This window comes from Pinus tabuliformis, chromosome X (genome assembly GCF_031772625.1).
Source record: "Pinus tabuliformis cultivar Carrire ecotype Pingquan chromosome X, CPIR1, whole genome shotgun sequence".
NCBI lineage: Eukaryota > Viridiplantae > Streptophyta > Pinopsida > Pinales > Pinaceae > Pinus > Pinus tabuliformis.
The window spans coordinates 247,103,453-247,126,867 of record NC_142308.1 but is presented as its reverse complement, the minus strand read 5'-3'; the positions used below and the strand labels follow the sequence as shown (position 1 = coordinate 247,126,867).

Below are 23,415 nucleotides of genomic sequence, written 5' to 3'. Positions count from 1 at the left end.
ACCCTGATCCTAACTCTGTGAAACTCTAAATTACATCTTGACAATCCCTTTTTCAAAATGTCATCATCTTACTCGTTCGTGGGAATGTGCTCTATCAACATGATCTACCTCAATACACAATCTCTGAGATGATGATATTGGATATCAATGTGCGTGGACCTATCATGAAAAACTAGATTTTCAGTGAGTTTGATCAAACCTTGATTATCGCAGTAAATCACTGTTGGATCCATCTGTTGACCAAACAGGCCAAACAGGCTCTTCCTCATCCAGATGGCCTCACACGTTTCCTGACTTGCAGCCATGTACTATGCCTCTACCGAACTGAGTGAAACTAATCTTTGTTTCCTGTTGTACCAAGAAATTGTCACTAAACCAATACTAAAGATCCCTCCTGATGTGTTTTTCTGGGTGGATGGACTCCCTACCCAATCTGCATTGGTGAAGCCTTGAATCTTCACCCCCTTTATCTATATGTACCATAATTCGTACTGAGTAGTGCCCCTGAGGTATCTCAATACATGCTTTGCCACCTTCCAATACAACTTGGTAGGCCTAACCATCACTTGACTAAGTTGGTTAACTGCATAGCATAAATCTGGTCGTGTGTTCACCAAGTACATGAGTGAACCCACAAGATGCCTGTAAATAGTAGCTTCCAGCAACTCTCTCGAAGCAGCACCCTTCTTCCTCCAGTTATTAGCTAGAGGATTCTCCATAGGCTTGCAACTCTCCATGTGGAACCTCCTGAGTATCTTGTTGGCATACTCGCCTTGAGACACAAACAACTCCCCATCATCCTGCCATATGTCCATGCCCATAAAGTAATGCATGAGCCCCAATTCCTTCATCTCAAACTCTCTTGCAAGGTCCTCCTTGCAAGATATTATCAATTGATCATCACCGGTCGATATGAGATCATCAACATAAAGTACAATGATCAATAGTTTACCTTACACCACTATATGGTACAGATTTTCATCTGCTTCACTCTTCGTGAAGCCCAACCTGGTGAAGTAGTTGTATATCCTAGTGTACCAAGCATGAGGTGCTTGCTTTAGCCCATACAATTCTCTCTTGAGCCAGCACACATGCAACTCATGGTCAAAGGTTTCAAAAACTTCGGGTTGTTCTATGTATACATCTTCCTTAATCGTTTCATTAAGGAAGGTTGTCTTCACATCCATATGATGTATCTTTCAACCCTTTTGCGTTGATGTTGCCAATATAGATATGATCGATGAGTACCTTTCAATAGGAGAAAAGGTCTCATCATAGTCAATCCCCTCTGGCTGTGAAAAGCCACGGGCCACAAATATAGCCTTATGCTTCTCCTCACTACCATCTGTAGCTTGATTTACCTTGTAAAGCTAACGGGAGCTCACCACGGACTTATCCTCCGGTCTCAGGGCCGCATCCCAAACATTGTTACAAACTATGGATTCATACTCCTCCACCATGGCATCAACCCGAATCGGTTGTTGCACTACTTCCTCAAAGGAAGATGGCTTTGTCACACATCCACTCATAAGAGCCATGTATCCAGTGTACTTGTCAGGTGACCTCATCTGAATATGTTGTGATGTGGGTGCTCCCACATTCTCTCTAGCATCCGACAACAATCTATCCGCCTCTCTAGTGCGCTTTCTCCCATCTCTGGAAGACTCTTCCTGAGTGGATGTCTCCATTCCCGGTTCCTCTACATGTGGCTGATCCACATCAATATGAGGCTCCTCAACCTTAGGAGCTAAAATCTCCTCAACCGCATGTAGTTGAAGCTCCCTCTCAAGGGAAACTTGCATGGCCTTCTCCTCATTGAATTTGACATCCCTTCGAACCACTGTCATCCTGTTGGTTGGAAAGTACACTCGATAGTTGTGAGGTGTATCAGCGTACACCAAAAATATTCCTAACTTTTGTTATAGACATTTTTTGGCACTGCAACCCCAATCAAACATGTCCATAAACCAAGGGCCCCTAAGTCCCTAAAAGTGTTGTTCCGTACCCTAAAAGAACAAGGTCAGCTGATTACATCATCTCCCAGAAGTTCTCCATGAAACATTGCTCAGAACTGGTCAAAACTGGACCATCTCACCTGCTCCATGGCCAAAGTGTGATGCATCCCACCTAATGCACACCCGAGGTGCGATGCATACTGAAAATACCTTCTATGGGGTGCGATGGGTGAGAGTGGACAAATGGCAGAGACAGTTTGCGAGGTGGATGATCATGGAATCTTCCAGAAACTTCTCCTGTGACACTTGCCTCTCTGAATTCGCCCAGGGATGAGTAAGAGATCATCAATCTCCAAGTGGAATCAAGAACTATCATAGAGAGGACACTAATCAAAATCCCAGAACCTGACTCACCACCCTGCAATCATCTATATATGGATCCCTCATCCCAGAGATCCAGAGGCTGGAATTTTGTATCTTGTAAGGAAGTGATGTTGGTTTCTTGTTGGAATATCATAGTGTTGGGTGAGCTAAGCTTTTCATGAGGTGAAAGAAGGGCTTTCATCCTGGAGGATGACACTGGGTTAGAACAATTGGTAATCCTCTTTTCTATTCTTGATATTAATAAAGATATTCAAGTTTTCCTCCACATTCTTGTATGTTTGATGATATATGAATTTGTCTGGTCAATATACATCTGGTCCTATATTGTTTATGATTGTAGATCTCTGTTCTTTGATAGTATTATGCTGCTTTGATTCCATAGGTGCTCCGTGAAGCTGGGTAGACGAAGGAGAAGTGGCAAGGATCTATCAAAAGGGAGAGGAATCGAGCAAGGAACCAAGCGCAAGACTGAGTTTGGTGTCCTTCATTCCACTCTTATCTACTTCTCATAAAGGGAAATGAAAGTAGTTTTAGTTTGTTTGTTTCTAAGATAGCTACTAGTCTTAGTGGGACTAGCAGCTCCGAGTGGACACTAGATTTCCCGATAACAAAATGGCGACTCCGCTGGGGAGCGAATAGATTGTTTGTTTGTCTATATTTGTTTGTTTTATAAACTTACAGACAGATCCTGAAGTCAAGCCAGCTAGCCTTCGAACTGCATTTGCTATGCAAGTGCAAAGTAGATCAATTCTGCTTCAGTCTATCTTCGGGTTTTGTTTATAAACTGAACAATCGATTTGCAAACTTTCTAATTGCCCTAGTGGTGGCTCTAGTAATCTCATTAGATCATCCCCTGTGATTTCTGTTTACTGTACATTACTTGCTCGGCCTAAATCCCTTAACTGAGCTGCAAACTGTGACCTGGAACCCAGTTGAAGTCTCGTCCCTGGACCATCACACCTTTTACTCTTGGGAATCTGGATGCATCGCACTTCCCGTGTGCAGTAGGTGTGTTGCATCGCACTTTCCCTGTGTTACAGGTGCGCTGATCAGACAGAGCCTCTTCTGCTCTCAGATTTTGGTTCTTGTTTTCACTCTCTTCAGCTCTATTCAGAAGTTTTGCTATCTCTGATCAGTATACCATTGTTGAAACCCCCTTCCTTTCCATCATTCCGCCTCCATTGTGCAAAGAACTGTGAATGTTTTTATGTATTTTCCGCCATTTTCAGTTCTCTTTTGCAAAGTAGTAGCATAGTTGAATTCTATTGTTCTTGATGGTCGATTATATAGTTACTCTTGTATTTGATTTGAATTAGTAGTTTTTCAAGTGTCAAAAGCAGTTTTCAATTCAAAATAGTAAAGTGTCGTCATTATCTTCCTTTCGGTTTTGAAGAGAAATTTGTTAGTACTGTCGCTTTGAAAAGATAATTCAGATTTGTACTTAGCATTCTTCTTGTCATTCAAACATTAAGAAATCTGAAAACAAATACATGCATGTGCATTTGCATTTAGACTGCTTGCTGGTTTGATTTAGGACAGTGCATCTAGTGTGTGCTCTCTGCTCTATGTTGAAAGAATATCATCTCTCTTTCTTTAGTAGCTAGGATTTTCATTGCAAAAAGAAGATTAAATGATTGTTTATCATCTTAGATTGCATTTTAGGAATTGTACATCTACATCACGCGGTGAACCTGAAAGGCAAATTTCTTAAGAAAGATCAACTGTAAAATAAATTTAATGAACCTAAAAACGCTTTGGAACCTAACGCACAACATCTAGAAGTTTAGGCTAGAGACGTATTCCGCGTCGTAAAGCCTGGTAACTGTCGCTTTCACTGTTGGTTGGGTGATTCCTCCTCTTTGAGACGATAAGTGCCAGTATGGACTTGTGCTCCCATGTACCATCGAGTATATATTGGGAGACCATAATAGGCTATATCCTTTATCCATAGGAAGCCGTGTCTGCCGCCCTATCGATCGCAATGCACTGAACACAGCATTCGGGAAGATTGACTGCCGTACCGTAAAAAGTATTCTGCAGTTTTGCGATTGGTTTGGTAATCCCTCTGTCTAGATTTCCAGAGTAGTCTCTTTCATTCCTCTTCAGACTCCTTAAAGGAAAAGGTCCATCTAAACACTTGTCACTCCAGGCTCATTAAAAATCAAAGGCGACTAGAGTCATCTTTTTTTTTCTCGACTCTTAAAAACTGAAAAAACTGTGTCAAAGCGTCTAAAATTTATTTTAATTGGAATAACATCACTGTTCCCTCGTTGTTCTTAGGTTGAGAAAATGGAGCCCACCAACCAAGGATTTCCCCTTGGAGGAAATCCTAGTCCTTTCTCCTCTTGGGGAGATGTTGGTGCACCCCATATGGCCACATTGTTGCTTCCAGGATTGACAATTGGCTTGCCCGTATGGCTCTTCTCGACCTCCGTCGTTCAGAATACCGCAATCCTAATCAATAAATTTAGCAACTAGATGATACTAGAGTTACCCCCCAACCTTCTACTTCATCCGATTCTCCCTCTCCTCCCTCCTCTTCGCTTGATGAAGCTGGTAAGGCCCAAAATCAAGTAACTAAGAAGGAGAAGAAGGGGAAGTAGAAGAAAAAGAAGAAGAAGAAGGATCCAAAGGCGAAAAGGGGTAGCCAGGTGTCGTCTAGTGAAAATCCACACATTGCACCATCTAAGCCTAAATCTCCATGTGTCATTTGCAAAGGAGACCACTATCACCGAGATTGTCCCTGCATCCCTCGGATCTTAAGGGACTCGTCTCCTCGTTTGCACAACCTGGTGTCATCAACCTCTGAATACCATGTTGAAAGTACACCATCACTTAGTGAAAGCGAAGCATTTGGACAAAAAAGGAAATGTAAATTTCCTTGTAAATTGTGTGAAGGGGATCACGCCGTCCACCGTTGTCCCTTCCTATACGAAGCTAAAAGAGTTTTGGATGACCATCTGGCTTCACCGCTACGGCTTCCTCCTGGATATAAGAAACTCTTGCCGAGTCCGTCGCTAGTTGAAAATCCGACCGACACGCCATTGTGGTCAGTCGAAGCATCTGCCATTGAAGATAAACCCGCTGAATCCATACCAGACGAAAGTCAAAGGATTGAGGCAGTAGTTGACCCGGTCTTGTCTTCGGAAGGTCCATCTTCAGATGACACAATCACCGAAGAGAATGAGAATGACACCGTCCAAATTATTTTCATAAACACAGAATTCGATGAACATGGGATCAGTCTACCCGTTCCTTTACCGCAGGAAGGAAGTTCGTCAGAGTCATATCCTGCCATCTATCCAGTCCCACCTCCAAGCAACCTAGTTGTTTCTTTTGTAGGAATTTACAGGGTAAGTTCCTCAGAAAGAATACCAAGAGGACACCGCTCACAACCAGATCTCAAATCAATACACCAGTATTTTTGACGTGGTTAAAACCCTCAGAGTGCAAGGAGGGAAACAGTCCACGGCCTGTCCCAACGTGGGTACAGACAATTTATTAATCAAAGAATGAAAATTTACATAAGCTTCTCTCATGCACGGATTACCCGAACAATGACCCTCCATGCGCTTTAAATAGAACTCATGGACCAATCGGGTGTCAAGCCACGGATCAAGTGTCGGTAATACCGAGGTGAGAGTGAACCGTCGGATCACTACATATCGTGACCGTCGGATTGTAAGTTACAAAATGTACAACGGTAAAGAAACACACTTTACCTAACTCTAACCTAACTCTATACTAGACCAAGTTGAACTTAACTATATCCTATGTGTCGGAATATCCTAACATCCCCCCTTAAGAACAACTTGGGATAGGATTGAAGGATTTACAAATATGACACAATAGGAGAAGGAAGGAGGCACTAGAGCCTATCCCCCCTTAGTGACAACTTCCTGAACTCCAAGCATATATCGAAGTTTAGTGAACTTCGCCTCTGTGAGAGCCTTTGTGAAGATGTCTGCAACCTGATCATCTGTTGGACAATATTGCACTTCAAGAACATGGTCATGAATGAGCTTTCTGATGAAGTGCATGTGTAGTTCAATGTGTTTGCTGCGCTGATGCTGGACTGGATCTTTGCATAGCTGAATGGCACTTTGATTATCACACCAAAGTGTGGTTGGATGCTGCTGCTCAAAGCCAAACTCTGATAGGATCTGACGAAGCCACAAGGCTTCCTTACTAGCTTCCACGGCACCACGATACTCTGCTTCTGCTGATGAAAGAGAAATGGCAGCCTGTTTCTTACAAGCCCATGTAATAGGTCCTGAACCAAGAGTGAAGACATAACCGGCAGTAGACTTCCGATCATCAAGGTCACCAGCCCAATCAGAATCAGTGAAACCAACTAACAGAGGAGCTGCTTTGGCACTGTAATGAATCCCAAACTGTACTGTACCTCGAACATAACGAAGTATTCTTTTAGCTGCTTTCCAATGACTTTCACGGGGGTTTTGCATAAAACGAGCAACAAGGCCAACAGCAAAGGAAAGATCAGGACGAGTATGGGTTAAATACAAGAGTTTTCCGACAAGTTGACGGTATAAGGTAGCATCAACTTCAGGAGAAGTACAAGAGACTGAAAGTTTGACTCCAGACTGAAAGGGAGAAGTGGCTGGCTTACAGTCTTCCATGTGAAAATGACGAAGAATATCACAAGCATACTTGGACTGGGAAAGGAAAATACCCTCTTGGGATTGCAAGACTTGAAGACCGAGAAAATAGTGTAAGTGTCCTAAGTCTGTCATTTCAAATTTCTTTTTAAGGCTGGACTTCACATGGTTTATAAGGTTGGGATCACTACCAGTAAGAATAAGATCATCAACATAAAGAACAAGGATGATGAGAGAGTTGCCCACTTTCTTGGTGTAGACAGTATTGTCAGAATGACACCTAGAAAAGCCAGATTCTAAAAGAAAGCTATCCATTTTGGCATACCAAGCTCGAGGAGCTTGCTTGAGGCCATAAAGGGATTTCTTAAGTCGACAAACGAGGCTGGAGTCTGTTTGTATGAAGCCAATGGGTTGTTCCATATAGATTTCTTCCTGCAAGTCACCATGCAAGAAGGCAGATTTAACATCCATTTGATGGACTTCCCATTTTAAAGAGGCAGCAAGGGAAAGAACAAGGCGGATAGAGTTCATTTTGGCAACTGGAGAGAAGGTTTCAGTGTAGTCAATGCCTTCAACCTGTGAAAAGCCCTTAGCAACTAGACGAGCTTTATGTTTATCAACTTTCCCATCTGGTCCATACTTGGTTCTGTAAACCCATTTGCATCTAACAAGTTTGCGTCCCTTTGGTAGAGGAACAAGATCCCATGTATCATTTGTCATCAATGAATGATATTCTTCATTCATAGCTGTTTCCCAATGTGGATGGCCTGAAGCTTCTGCAAAAGTGTCAGGATCATGATTTACTGGAGCTTGAGCCAGTAAAGAAGAGGCTCTTTCAAACTGAGAACGTGTACGTCGCTGATCTGTAGGATCACCGGCAAGATCACCTGCTGCATCCCGAGTAGCACGGACCCATCTTGGAAGTTGAGGATCCTGAGAAGGTGGGGAAGGATTATCATCCTCGCTTTCATCATCAGAAGAAGAAATGTTTTCAAAGATAGAAGAGATAGGAAGAGGTGGCACATCCGCCGGACTAGGCTCGCAGGCCGATTTATTTTCATCAAATTTTACATCTCTTCTAATGATAACATTTTTGGACTTAAATGGAATAAGTCTATAGCCTTTTACATCTTCAGAATATCCAACAAAAGTACATTTCTCACTCTTAGGTTCTAAGGCTTTATGCTTTTCATCTGGAATATGGGCCCATGCTTCACTTCCAAACACACGAAAGTGACTTACATCTGGTTTAATGGAACTCCAAGCTTCTTCTGGAGTGATATTCTCTAGAACCTTAGTAGGAGTGCGATTGATTATATAATTTGCACAATTAATTGCTTCGGCCCAAAAACTAAGACTGAGTCCTTTAGATTGCAGCATACAATTAGCCATTTCCTTTAAGGTGCGATTTTTCCTTTCAGCTACACCATTTTGTTGTGGAGTGTATGGAACAGTATGTTGCATTTGAATTCCATTTTCGGTGCAAAAGTTGATGAATGCATTTTTAACATATTCTCCACCATTATCAGTTCTTAGCTTAAGAATTTGATGTCCAGATTGTTTTTCAACGAATGCTTTGAAGGCCAAAAAGATGGTAAATACTTCGCTCTTGAGTTTTAAGAAGTATACCCAAGTGCGTCTGGAGAAATCATCAATGAAAGTTAAGAAGTACTTGCAGCCAGAGAATGAAGCAACAGGAAGAGGACCACATAAATCACTGTGCACAAGCTGTAAAGGGGCTGAGGCGTGCCAAGAGGCACGTTTGTCAAAACTGTCCCGATGATGTTTTCCGAGTACACATCCGGAACAAACACCATCTTTGCAAGATACCATAGGAAGACCTGTCACCATGTTTTCTTTACATAGATGCTGAAGGGAGCGATAGTTTAAGTGACCATACCGCTCATGCCAAAGTTTGCTCACTTCATCATTATGAGCAACAAATACTGAGGGAAGATGGGATGACCCAAAGTTGTGAAACTTATACAACCTTTTGGAATCATCAGCAAGACCAGTAGCTAGAATCTGTTTAGGATCTTTTAGATCCTTGATTACAACATCATGAGGTGAAAATTCAACAATTTTACCTTCACCTGAATGAGTTATCTGATAGACAGATAGAAGGTTGCAGGATAAGTTTGGAACACATAATACATCATTGAACTGACCATTGTCTAGATGAACAGTTCCAGTCCCTACAACATTAAGAGATCTATCATCACCAACATATATATTTTTGGTGTTACAATCATTTAAAGAAGAAAACATGGCTTGGTTTTTGGCCATGTGACAAGAGGCTCCAGAATCAATGAGCCACTCATGAGAATGAGAAGAAGAAGAAGATACATTTAATGCATAACCAGACTGAGATGATTGACGATGACATGCAGAAAGTGCCGTTCCGGAAGTTGAAGTTGAAGTAGGCTCCAGATGGATGTTATGTTTCTTCATTGCGGCTTCCAAGGCTTCCATCTTCTTAAAGCATTTAGATTCTAAGTGGCCATCTCGATTACAAAAGTTACAATGTCTGTCAGTCTTCTTCCATTTGTTTTTATTGGTCTTGTCATATTGCTGAAATGATCTTTCATCTTGAGGCTGAGTTGGTTTAGGACCATTCCTTTGAGGATAAGACTTCTTAGGATTCTTTGAATTTGGTTGCTGCTGGGCGGCTAACGCTTTCGAGGAAGAGTTTCCAAGATTAAGAAGACCAAGGTGTAAGAGTTTTTCTTGTTCTCTTATTAAGGAATCACAAAAGGAGTCAAAGGAAGGGGGCTTGTAGTCTTTGCCTTGACAAATGAAAGCTTCCCTGGTAGAATGGAAAGTGGAAACAAATACAGAGTAGGCTGGTCCCAACTTAGTAAGGATGGAATAAATAAGGTTACCATCTTCTTTCTTAACTTTAACACCTTCCAAGAGATATCTAAGGGTCTTGAATTTGGACAAGAAATCTTCAATGCAAGAAAAATTATTAGGATCCAAAGTAAGCAACTCATTCTCAAGTTGATGGGCTCTAATTTCATTTTTAATCCCAAAAACTTTAGCAAGTTTTTCTAATGCTTCATGAGGAGTTTCAATTTCTGCAATGTGGAATCTAAGATCAGGAGAAACAGACATTCCTATCAAACCACGTGCTTGATCTTGTCTATTTTCCCATTTTTCGGCCTTGTCTTCATCTTTGGGTTTCTTCTCTTGGTCTGTGGCTATTCTGAAGAGACCTTTACTTCTAAGTAAATCTCCCATGTAGGCTACCCATTGGAAGTAGTTAGTGCTGTCAAGAATGACTTGGCATGGACTTTCCATTTTTTGAAAAACAACTGAAGCTGAAGATGCTGAAAGTAAGTGGTCCAATGGATAGATCTCGAAAAAATAGGCGGTTTTAAAAAAAACGGCTCTGAAAAAGGCTTCCGGATGAAGAAGTTATGGCTTTTTGAAAAAAAATTGTTGACGTTGCCGGCAAAGTGCGCGAATGTGCGGGAATGAAAAAATCCGCCCCCACAAAATGGAGACTTGAACCCAAGACCTCTACTCTCTTAAAAGGTCTTTGAACCAATTGATCTATACAAAATATTTGAGAGAGAGAGAGAGAGAGAGAGAGGGGGGGGGCCTCGATTTGCGTGCTTGCCTTGGGAAGACTCTTTTCCCCTACAAAACACAAAACACAAAACCCAACACGAATATCCAAAGAAAAACGAACCTTATGGCTCGAAGTTAGCTTTAGCCAAAAAAACTAGAAATTTTAAAAAAAATCTCAAAGTTAGCTTTTAGCCGAAAAACTAAATATTTTTCTCAATGTTTCTGATTTTCCGAGATCACACTAAGGTGCAGGGAAAAGAGCATACGCATGAGAAAAATCCTTTCTTTCTGTTTCTGATTTGCCCAGATCGCACAGAGTCGCAGGGCAAAGAGCATACGCAGAAATGAAAGGTATAGATCCGGAAAAAAAAGGCTAAATAAACCGAAACCGAAATAAGCAGAGAGAAAATGACAGTAAACTGCAAAAAAAAACACTGTATACCTCCCGATCTGAAAAATGACGCAGCTAGGGCTACCGGAAACCTTTTCGCGTGAAACGAAAGGGGTTCCTCACTGAAACAGATGCTCCGAACGCAACAGAGCAGTCCTCTCGGCCCGAAAGCAGTCAGAAACAGCAGATCTAGGAAACGACAGCCGCATGCAGTTCTACCGGCTTCAGATTTGGATCACCAACGGACGCGGCCCTCAAATAGCTCTGATACCATGTAGGAATTTACAGGGTAAGTTCCTCAGAAAGAATACCAAGAGGACACCGCTCACAACCAGATCTCAAATCAATACACCAGTATTTTTGACGTGGTTAAAACCCTCAGAGTGCAAGGAGGGAAACAGTCCACGGCCTGTCCCAACGTGGGTACAGACAATTTATTAATCAAAGAATGAAAATTTACATAAGCTTCTCTCATGCACGGATTACCCGAACAATGACCCTCCATGCGCTTTAAATAGAACTCATGGACCAATCGGGTGTCAAGCCACGGATCAAGTGTCGGTAATACCGAGGTGAGAGTGAACCGTCGGATCACTACATATCGTGACCGTCGGATTGTAAGTTACAAAATGTACAACGGTAAAGAAACACACTTTACCTAACTCTAACCTAACTCTATACTAGACCAAGTTGAACTTAACTATATCCTATGTGTCGGAATATCCTAACATCTTTCGATTGGAATCTACTAGGTAGACCCCAGGTACCGGCCAATGTACCATTCTGAATCATTGTACAAGCTTACAAAATGATCATGGTCGATACTATCATAGAAGAATGGGTTTCTGTGAGTATCCTTTCCTCAATTGCTTGGGAAGCGCTTGGTTCGCCACTGCTTCTGCCTGAGATGAGAAATCTGACAGGCTTCGACAAAGGAACCAGTCGACCGTTAGGGATCCTTCCCAATGTGCCCATAACATTGAGAAGGAAAATCGTTCATCTAAACGTAATGGTAGTCCAAGGGCCTTTATATTACAATCTACTCCTTGGACGCGACTATATTTATAGCATGGGAGCCATTGTCTCCTCACTCTTTAGAGTAATGTGTTCTCCCCACGAAAGCAGAGTGGTCAAGCTCGTAGACCAGCTGTCGTTTCCCGGTTCACACATAGCTAATAGTCAAATACCATCCCTAAATGGTCTTTTCATGCAAGGAATGTCTCATCAATCTCTAGTCCATCCACCTAATGAGCGCGAGTGATTCGGGAGGACATGACTGAATCCCAGGGGGCATGCACCCTGGCCTGCTCCGGTAGGGAAACTCTAGGTATAGAGTAGGTTTCCGCGAAGGAAAATGACTGGTCTGATACCCATCCGGAATTGGACCAGAATAAGATTCCTTCGTCAAGGTTAGGAGGTTGGGATTTAGAACCACCCTGCTCCATATTGACTAAGCCAGGAAGTGTTTCTATCTGCAGTGTGGATGGAAACTATCTTGCGAAAGCAGGAACTTCTATATGGTAACCTGGAAATTTTTCACTATACCTGGGGGCATGCAAACCGTTTTGCATGCAAGCGAAGAGCGACCATTTATTTTCATAGTTTGTAGTTTCTCAACCCTTTAAACTTGTAGGATTGGTCATTCCTAACTTGCATAAAGAAAGGATCCGGGGCAAAGCTTTGAAAGGTGCAAGCTCCATAAAAAAATGGCATCTTAGATGAGATATCCTTATTATACGACTGGCATGAGTAGTTTTTATGTGGAGTTCAAGCTCGTTAAAAATTAAACATAAGCAATGAGCAAATGTTCCCCCAGAGTTTAAGCTCATTTAAAAAAAATGAACCAATTTCCGGTAAATAACCTTGTGAATGCATTATCATCAGCTTTTGAGCCCTGTTCGTGTTCTCATCATCACCTCCACTCTGTTTTAGCCGATCATTCACCTCCATTTGATTGTTTACCCCTTTTGAGGAACAGCTGCGAAGAGTGATCTTGTTAGCCATCCTTGTGACACTGCCGTGATTGGAAAATTCCAAAACTTACCTGGAATCAGCTGCTACCCGAAATTATCACTCGTTCCTCAAAAACGAGTCTCCTTTAAGCTCTTTTCACCTGACTCATAAAACATGAAAAGATTGCCAAGCGATTGGCCTCTCCAGCTCGTTAAAGTGACCGGAAGTGCTATCCCTCTTCTATATTTTAATCTTTTTGGACCCGAGGGATTATTACACAAAAAGATCGAGCGCTTGTTTTGTTCGGCGCGTTAAAATTACCGAAAATTCATCCCTTTTGTATTATTTTATACTTTTTCAAACTTAAGGGATTATATGACCAAAAAGGATTATTGGAGTTTCCTTTACATCCCTTTCAGACTCTCTAAAATTGAAAAGGACCAAGTTATCTTTGTCGTTAAACTTGTTAAAACCGAATAGCGACAAACTTGTCCATACAGACAAGAACGAGTTTCACTGTCGCTAGGCTCATTAAAATATAGCGATGGGTTTGCCCGAAGGGAAAATTATAGAACAAGGATATGTTATCCTCCTCAAGCTTGACAAAAATAAAGAGGTACTAGTCAGCAATGACTGGGGAAAAATTGGGAAGAAAACTTGAAGAAACTTTATTGGTAGCAAGTCGCTCTTGAACATGACACTTTCACTCCGCATTCGAATCGGGTTGGGTTGTTCCGTTCACTGGTCATATCACCATTGGTCCATCACACCATCCATATTTGGGGTTAACACTACCAATCCATGTCAGTGTCGCTGGTATGTTCAAGAGAAGTCACTCAGAGAATTCACATGTGTCTCATCCGCTGCAATACATTCATGCTCCATTCTTTCATGACTGCCACCCTGAACCCTGTATCATCATATCGTTTTCACCTCCAAAATCATTTACTCTATTCCATGTCATAGATGTGGGATTCATTAAGGCCCTCCTACGGCAGGTCACTTCTTGTTGACATCAGCTCATTAGCCAAGAAGTCGACTTAGGAACAACCCTTTCAGTACTTTGAAGCTTGCATACCTCAATGGCAAGTTTCTCACTTCTGGCGACAGGTTTACATCAATGGCCTTCGACCGAAAGATTTTGCGCGGTGTTCAACGCCAAGTCCCTTATTCACACCACGCGAATTGTACTGTAGTACCTTGAGGGTCATCATCATTATCGGTGATTCCTCTCGCGCCTGTTAACAGCTTACATCATTGGCTAGTAATCAGACGATGTCTTTCCATGTTCGACTCCAGAACATCTTTCACATGGATCGACTTGTACTCCGAGTGAAGATTGAACGAGTTTGAAGACCCCGGATCTAGTTTCATCCATCTGGGCTACGATATATTCAGGAAAATAAAGACATCAAATGTACATTGTTGCTACAAAGATGACCATCCGAATCAAAGGATGATTACTCTATTAGAATCATCAGTCTCCCAAACAGACGGTTGTCTGTCTTATGTACATGAAAATGAATTTATAAAGCTCAGCATGGGAATGCCCGCCTCAGCTAGATCATGAAAAATATTATGAAGATAATGTATTGTATTGTATCTTATTACAGGTCACCTTCCAGCTTCGAAAAAACTTCGGATCCTCATGATAAAGCATTTCACCCGACATTAAAAGATTAATGACCTCATGCTTTAGGGGGCAACTGTTATAGACATTTTTGGGCACTGCAACCCCAATCAAACATGTCCATAAACCAAGGGCTCCTAAGTCCCTAAAAGTGTTGTTCCATACCCTAAAAGAACAAGGTCAGCTAATTACATCATCTCCCAGAAGTTCTCCATGAAAAACTGCTCAGAACTGGTCAAAACTGGACCATCTCACCTGCTCCATGGTCAAAGTGCGATGCATCCCACCTAATGCACACGGGAGGTGCGATGCATACTGAAAATCCCTTCTATGGGGTGCGATGGGCGAGAGTGGACAAATGGCAGAGACAGTTTTCGAGGTGGATGATCATGGAATCTTCCAGAAACTTCTCATGTGACACTTGCCTCTTTGAATTCGCCCAGGGATGAGTAAGAGATCATCAATCTCCAATTGGAATCAATAACTATTAGAGAGAGGACACTAATCGAAATCCCAGAAGCTGACTCACCCCCCTGCAATCATCTATATATGGATCCCTCATCCCAGAGATCCAGAGGCTGGAATTTTGTATCTTGTAAGGAATTGTTGTTGGTTTCTTGTTGGAATATCATAGTGTTGGGTGATCTAAGCTTTTCATGAGGTGAAAGAAGGGCTTTCATGCTGGAGGATGACGTTGGGTTAGAACAATTGGTTGTAATCCTCTTTGCTATTCTTGATATTAATAAAGTTATTCAAGTTTTCCTCCACATTCTTGTATGTTTGATGATATATGCATTTGTGTGGTCAATATACATCTGGTCCTATATTGTTTATAATTGTAGATCTCTGTTCTTCGATAGTATTATGCTGCTTTCATTCCACAGGTTCTCTATGAAGCTGGGTAGATGAAGGAGAAGCGGCAAGGATCCGTCAGAAGGGAGAGGAATTGAGCAAGGAACCAAGCGCAAGAATGAGGTTGGTGTCCTTCATTCCACTATTATCTACTTCTCATAAAAGGAAACAAAAGTAGTTTTAGTTTGTTTGTTTCTAAGATAGCTACCAGTCTTAGTGGGACTAGCAGCTCCGAGTGGACACTAGATTTCCCGATAACAACTTTTTGGTTGGCTCAAGCTTCTTCCTTGCATCTTTGGTCACATGGAAATATACTAATGACCCAAGAATCCTAAGGTGACCAACATCTAGCCTCTTAGTGGAAAAATCCTCCTCAGGTGTCTTCATCCCAAGTATCTGATCTGGGCTACAGTTCTGAACATAAATAGTTTTGTTGCATGCCTCAGCCCACAAGTTTAGTGGGAGACCCTAATTCTACAACATCGCCCTCGCTACCCCTACTATTCTTTTTTTCTTCTTCTTGACCACCCCATTCTGTTAAAGGTTATGGGGTGTCGTCAACTCCATTTAATCCCTTCCGTTGCATAGAAGTTATTAAACTTGTTTGAGACATACTTACCACTGTTATCACTTTGTAGAGCTTTAACCTTCTTTCCCAACTCTTTCTCCACCAATACACAATAAGTTTTCCTAGGGAAAGCCACAGCTCAAAACCCTACCTATGTGTATTGCATCAAATTAGAAATATGAGTGAAGATACAAATCTTGTTCTCACAAGAACAATTCCGCAAAAGCATATCAACTCTCTACCTCACAAGCTCACTATTAGCCAACACTTAGCCAATTTCCATTGCCTGCTATGCCCCTATTTCCTTATGAAATTCCTAGGATTAATAGCTTGTATTTAAAGGGAATTTATGCTTCCAAAACTGGGCAATCCAAACATAGGTCCTTCTCTGATTGCATGCATGATATTTACAACTCAGTAAATCACACAACTTACAGTACATTGTCCCTGCACTCTAGTCTAGACTGGGTCTTTCTCTTAATTGACATGCATGAGTTTCTCATGAGGGAATCTTCAGTTAGCTAGAGTAACACTTGTGGAAGCACCAATGCACCAACTAATTGTTAGTCCTCTATTAATTCCACAAACAGTTAGAACCAATTTAACTGACCATAACTCAGTAAACTCATATTGGACCCCTAAAATTTAGAGAGAACATATACATGGCTATAGAAAGACTTCCAACTCGAAATTCCTAAGCTAATTAAGTTAATTAAACTTAATTAACTATTTACAAGTTGTTATGAGAATAGAATTTCATTTTAATTCACAATTTAATTCAAGGACAAATTAAACTAGAATTTCTTGTTGTTATTTCTCAACAATCACTATGTAAAGGAAGCCACTCGACCTCATTTTTCGCTCACTCACAACAAATTCGATTTACAACTTTTGGGGCTAGAAAAAGTGTGAATTTTAAGGAAGAGGAGAAAGAAGGATAGCTAAGGAGAAGGTGGTCTCCTAGAAGCATAAGAAGTTGAAATTTTCTCTCTTTTCCACACTTGTGAAGTTGTGCAGCTGCTAGAAGGGGGCCAAAATTCTGCAACTCGGAAATCAAATTTCTGGATTGTTGTTGGGTTAGAGTTGTTGGATAAGAAGAGACTACTATATCATCTTGGAAGGTTGACTTGGTGGAGGAGGAAAGTTTTTTGGTATAGGGTCTTGGTCTGTCTCAACTTGAATTATTGAAGGAAGAGTTCTTGGCTGGTTTTTCCCATATATATGAGTTTTATCCCTTGTTGTCTGCCTACATTTGATGTCCCTAATATTCATGTTTTTCTTTTGATAATTTCTTGATGAAACAAAGATAAAATAAGAACATTAGAAATTTAATAAGAACATAATAATATCACAAGTAATTGTCAACATAAGAAAATAACTCTGTCTTTCTGATTTTCTAACATGGTATCAGAACTAAGGCAAAAGAAGGAAGAAAAAGGTACATTAAAGATCTATTGAAGAAAAGGATCAAGGAAAGGTCATTAAAGAGGATCATATAAGGATATGTTAGAAAACTATATATTATAGAGCAATGGAACACATAAAATATTACAGAAACACAAATACAGAAAACACATAAAACAAGAGAGACACAGATATATGCGGTTCACCCAATTTGGGCTACATCCATGGAGAAACATCTAGTCCTTCCTTTTATATTATCCAGCAAAATGAAGAGCTACAACCTATAGTAGATCCATTGTAATTTCCTCTTCGCTCTCACCCAGTCTCCTCTCTCTTTCTCGCTCAGAATATAAATATATACAGCCACAATACAATTCCCTCATACATAACGAGGGGTTTCCTTCTAGGAAAAAAAATCCTAAATTAAACATAAATTCTACCATTAGATCATCTTCCTAGTGAATAGACCATATTGACTACAAAATTACAATATTTTACAAGGAAATTTTACATCTATTTTTAGCTTCAGGGGTGCTCTCGTCAAACCCCTGCTGGCCCCAAGACCCCACAGCCGGGGGGGATGGCCCCTCCCAAACACTGTTGGGGGGAAAAGTCCCCTCCCCCCCCCCCCCCGGTGGAGGGGTGTATAGCATTCCTTGGGTAAACATCTGACTCAAACAAAGACCTCTGAATAAAGAAGATAATCAGGCTCCACACCCAACAATCTCCCACTTGGAGAATGATGATAGCAACTCCATCACTGCGTCATTTTACTAGAAAATGACTCAACTTTGGACCTAGATGTTTCACATATTCATCATCATACTTGAAGACCAATTGAAACCGATCAGAATCTTAGTTTCTCCTTGGTTACAACTTTTGTTAATATATCTGCAGGATTATGGCTAGTGTTTATCTTTTCCAACTTCAACTGTCCATCTTCCAACACTAAACATATGAAATGGTACTTTAGTTGTATATTTTTAGTCTTGGAATGAAATTTTGAGTTCTTTGCAAGATGAATGGCACTCTGGTTGTCACTGTATAACTTGCCCAGCTCCTTCTTACCCAATTCATCCAGAAACCTTTGTAACCAAATCATTTCTTTACTAGCCTCTGTAGTAGCAACATACTCTGCTTCCGTTGTTGAAAGTGCAACAACATTCTGCAATTTTGAAACCCAATTGACAGTTGTTCCACCTACATTAAACACATACCATGTGGTGCTCCTCTCATTATCTCTATCACCTTCCATATCTACATCAACATATCCATGTAGAGAAATGTTTGAACCACCAAAGGATAATGCTTGATTTGTGGTACCTCTCAAATACCTGAGAATCCACTCACTGCCATCCAATGTTCTTTTCCTAGATTGTTCATGTACTTTCTTACAACTCCCACTGCATGTGCAATATCAGGCCTTGTGCAGACCATTGCATACATTAATCTTCCAATTTTTTATGCATATGGAACTTTAGACATATAATCCATCTCTTCCTGAGTCTTGGAACACATCTCCTTACTTAGTTTTAAATGGATAGCCAAAGGTGTAGTAATTGGTTTTGCATTCTACATATTAAATCTTTCCAACACATTTTGTATGTACTCACTCTGAGACAATGTTAATTTGTGATTTTTCTTGTCTCTAGTTATTCTCATGCCAAGGATTTTTTTTGTAGCACCCAAATCCTTCATTGCAAATGAATTTTCCAATTTTCCTTCGAGCGCAGGTATTTCCTACACGTTAGACCCTGCAACAAGCATGTCATCTACATACAATAACAATATAATATAACTGCCATCATTTTGTCTTTTGAGATAAACTCAATGATCAGAGTGACATCTAGTATAACCTTGTTCAGACATAAACCTATCAAATTTTAGATACCACTATCTTGGACCCTGTTTTAAGCCATACAATCTCTTCTTCAACCTGCACACTAGTTTCTCCTTCCCTTTGACCTCATATCCTTGTGGTTGCTGCATATATATCTCTTCCTCCAAATCCCCATGGAGAAAAGTCATCTTTACATCTAACTGCTAAAGATGCAAATCTTTGGCTTCTACTAGACTTCAAATAGTTCTGATTGAAGTCATTTTAACAACAGGATAAAATATTTCATCAAAGTCTAGACCATTTTTATGTGCAAGCCCCTTCACCACAAGTCTAGCTTCATACCTTTACCTACCTCCATCTTCTTCCTTCAACCTGTAAACCCATTTATTCTACAATTTTTTTTTACCTATAGGCAAGTTCACTAAGTCCCAAGTTTCGTTATGTACCAAGGAGTCAATCTTTTCTTTCATGGCTATCTCCCACTTCTTCCTATTTCGTACCTTCATTGCTTCTTCTTAACATTCTATTTCACCAAAATCAGTCAACAATTCATAATATAATGAAGGAGAGTATTGTTCAGGGGGTTTACTTACCCAGGTAGATCTTTTAACACTACTTTCAGGTGTTTGAAGTGCTTGTTGTTGTTGTTCTGGTTGTTGATCATTATGATTTTTAGGCACCTTTATTTTTTCTATGATCTCATCAAGCACTATGTATTTTATGTTTTCTTTTTCCTGTTTCTTTTCCTACATCTGATCCTTATACAAAACCTTTTCATTGAATATGACATCTCTGCTCCTAATGATTTTGTGATTTTCATAATCATATAAGCGATAATCAAAATCATTAACACCATATTCAATAAAGGTACATTTCTTTGATTTTCCCTCAAGCTTTGATATATGTTCTTTATTAATGTGGACAAAGGCTTCACAACCAAAAGTATTTAAAGTGAGTAGTTTAACTTTTTACCTATCCATGCCTCCTCTGGAATACCACCATCCAAGGAACTCAAAGGCCTTCTATTTATTAAATAAAAAATAGTATCTACAGCATCTACCCAAAATTGTAAAGGAAATCCTATATGCAATCTCATGGACCTTGCATGCTCCATGATTTTCATGTTCATCCTTTCTGACACACCTTTTCTTGTGGTGTTCCTAGAACTATCTTCTCTCTACGAATTTCATATTATGAACAATACTTCTCAAACTCTTTCCTGCAATATTCACCTCCATTATCTAATCTGAGATACTTCAACCTTTTTCCTATCACATTCTCAACCAAAGCTTTCCATTTCTTGAAAGTATCAAATACATCAAATTTATTTCGAATACAATAAATCCAGGTTTTGTTGATTGCATCATCAATAAAAGTAGCATAATAGCGAGAAACATCGAGAGATGATACCTGAGCAGGTCCCCATCAGGGATCAAAATTGAACACGTCAGAGCCCTTCAAAGGGTCTCTGGCAAGTCAGAGAAGTAAGAGGAAAATTTTACCAGTCAAAAAAAATTTAAAAATTGATTTTTGTCATTTAAAAAAAAAATTGGAATAATATCTTAAAATTTTTTAAGAAGTGCTGTCAAATTGTCAATTTTTTTTTAAATTTCATTTTTCCTGAAATTAGAATTTTAGGAATGAAAAAATTAGAATTTTAGGAATGTTGAATTTGTAAATTTCTTTTCATGTTAAAACTTAAGTCCCATTTTAGAAACTCCCATTTGAAAAACAACAGTTTCCTTTTGAGTTGTTTTTTCTAATTGTGCATATGATGCAAGTTCTTATTACGTCGTATTCCCTCTGAAATCAACTCCCCTCTCTGCTTACTTGTCATCGTGTAAGCCACATGATTATATGTTAGACGATTGCAACAATTTCAGCCGTTGATCGTTGATTCAAAAGGGTTGCCCAAACGGTTTAGGCGTTTCATTTGGCAGATCGAATAGTTTCATCAGGGCAGCTGAATCGGGCTCTCTAGTGCTACATGCGTCCCACTAACCCTGTTGGCGGGCTTTTCTTGTACTGTCTATGGGTGGAGTTGATTGATCCCAAGGCTGTACTGAGCAGGCAGCACATTCTCACAAATCCCACATTCTCACAAATCCCGGTGTTCTCAAATCCATCGTTGAGAAAGCGGACATGAGAGAAAGCGATACCGTCCTAGAAATCGGCCCGGGTACTGGAAATCTAACCCTAGAGTTGCTGCAGGCCGCCCACAGAGTCATCGTAGTCGAGATCGATCCCCGGATGATCGAAGTAGTTCACAAACGCATAAAGGGGACCGAAATGGCTCAGAGATTGGAGGTGAGTTCCAATTTCCTTTGCATCTTGTTTTTACATTCATTCACCTTATTTACCTCATTAACAATATGTCAATTCCACATGGATTGTGACTCTTCATGCCCACCCCAAGTTTCAAATCCTCAGAGACATGTTTTCCCTTCATGAGCTGTTGCTTCTATGCACTTGTGTAAGCAGCGGCTCAGGCTCCGGCTCCATGTGGATGGGGCAAGGTGTAGGTCTTCTGCCACAATCACTGAGACATATGTTTTCGAATATCTGTTGTCAACCTGCTATAGTTCGTTGTGATATTCACATAATGGAAATGGGCATGCTTTCTGCATGACCTGACTTCAGTTCATCGTGATAATCATATAATGGAGAAGGGTGCGCTTGCTGCATTTGTAAACTGGAAACATCAACCAAAAAAAAATCCTACATTGACAACAATACTGAAGAAGGTTTATTTGTGAAATACCACATACATTAAAACTTTTTCAAATCTTTGCCAATCTGAAAACTGGGTTTAGGGTGAATTTCTCATGCCTATGCGATGAAAACTGGCTATGGGGTGAAGTCCTCATGCTTATGTGATAGCAGCCTTCTTTTCTTCAGTTACTACCTTTCTCCAATCTAATGATGCTTAGAAGTACCTGTGTGCTTTGGGAAGCCATAATCTTGTAACGTACTGCACTTTCTGTCTGGCAATGAAAAATGCCAATTTTGGCAATAAAACACTTCTTCTTTTTGCAAATTTGATGTTGCAGATGGATTCCCTACCCCCTTATGTCCAATTGGGCACCTCAGTATTAAATTTATGCAATTCAAACCTGTAATTCCAAGATTCTGGCAAAATTTCTGCCAGATTTACAAGGAAAATGCACTGGAAAGAGATTCTGTTTACTGCAAGGTTAGCCTAAGCTATGTGCTTTGCAGGTTCCCTTGTGATGTCTTCGTAATTGTCTCTTGCAATTCCTTTTTTGTTCCTTGTGATTGCTGTCTTTGGTGATACCTTATTAATTTTTGGGATTACGATAAATCAAAGTTGCTCTTCTCTAATATGACTATCTCCTTTTTCTTTTCTGTTATGGACAGTTGGTGCGAGGGGACATACTACGAACAGACTTGCCAACTTTTGACATATGTGTAGCCAATATACCTTACCAGATATCATCTCCGCTCATCTTCAAGCTTTTGTCCACCATGCCCAAGTTTCGAAGTGCCACCCTCATGCTTCAGAAGGAATTTGGCCACCGCCTCGTGGCAAAGCCTGGTGATTCCCTTTTCAATCGCCTGGCTGTCAATGTGGATCTTCTGGCCAGTACCAAGCTCCTTATGGATGTGAGCAAGAGGCATTTTACGCCATGCCCTAAAGTGGATTCCTTTGTTGTGAGAATCGAACCAAGGGCATGGCCTCCTCCAGTCGACTTGAGTGAATGGAATGGATTCACTCTGATGTGTTTCACCAGAAAGAATAAGACTCTCGGTGCAATCTTCCTGTTCATCAATTTTAATCTTGAAGGCATATATCCCTGCTATTGTTTATTTGCTCCCCAAGATTATCTTCTTTAAAGGCATTTAGAGCATGGATGGCAGCAATTTCTCAACAAACAGTATAGGTACATTTGCATTGTATGAGCAAATGGAGGAATTTTTCCTTTTTAGTTAAAAGGACGAATCATCTTTGGTTTTTCTTTGCAAGCAATACTTTAAGCAGACAGGCGTTTCAATATGAATTAGTTATGTTTTTTCGATCTCTTCATATTTATTTTCTTCAACATGTTTGAAACCTTTTCTTCTGGGAACTATTGTTTTTGCAAATATTTTACCTTGAATCAATTCGTCTCAGCATGCATTCAAGTTAGTTAGAATGGAATCACATAGGTTTCAGCAGTTTAGCCTAGTCGGTTGTCTCATTAGTCAGGACTTATGAGATGTATGTTAAAAGACTGAAACCTGCTTA

General features: G+C 40.4%; 1 protein-coding gene across 1 annotated transcript in view; it reads left to right on the top strand.

Moving 5' to 3' along the window:
* Positions 1–23,024, top strand: part of LOC149139300 (uncharacterized) — a 34,479-nt gene extending 11,455 nt beyond the window's left edge. The window contains exons 3-4 of the mRNA XM_089450674.1: positions 21,240–21,476; positions 22,548–23,024. Coding sequence (XP_089306800.1) covers positions 21,240–21,476; positions 22,548–23,024 — 714 coding nt within the window. The remainder of the gene's footprint in view (positions 1–21,239; positions 21,477–22,547) is intronic.
* The last annotated feature ends 391 nt before the right edge of the window (positions 23,025–23,415 follow it).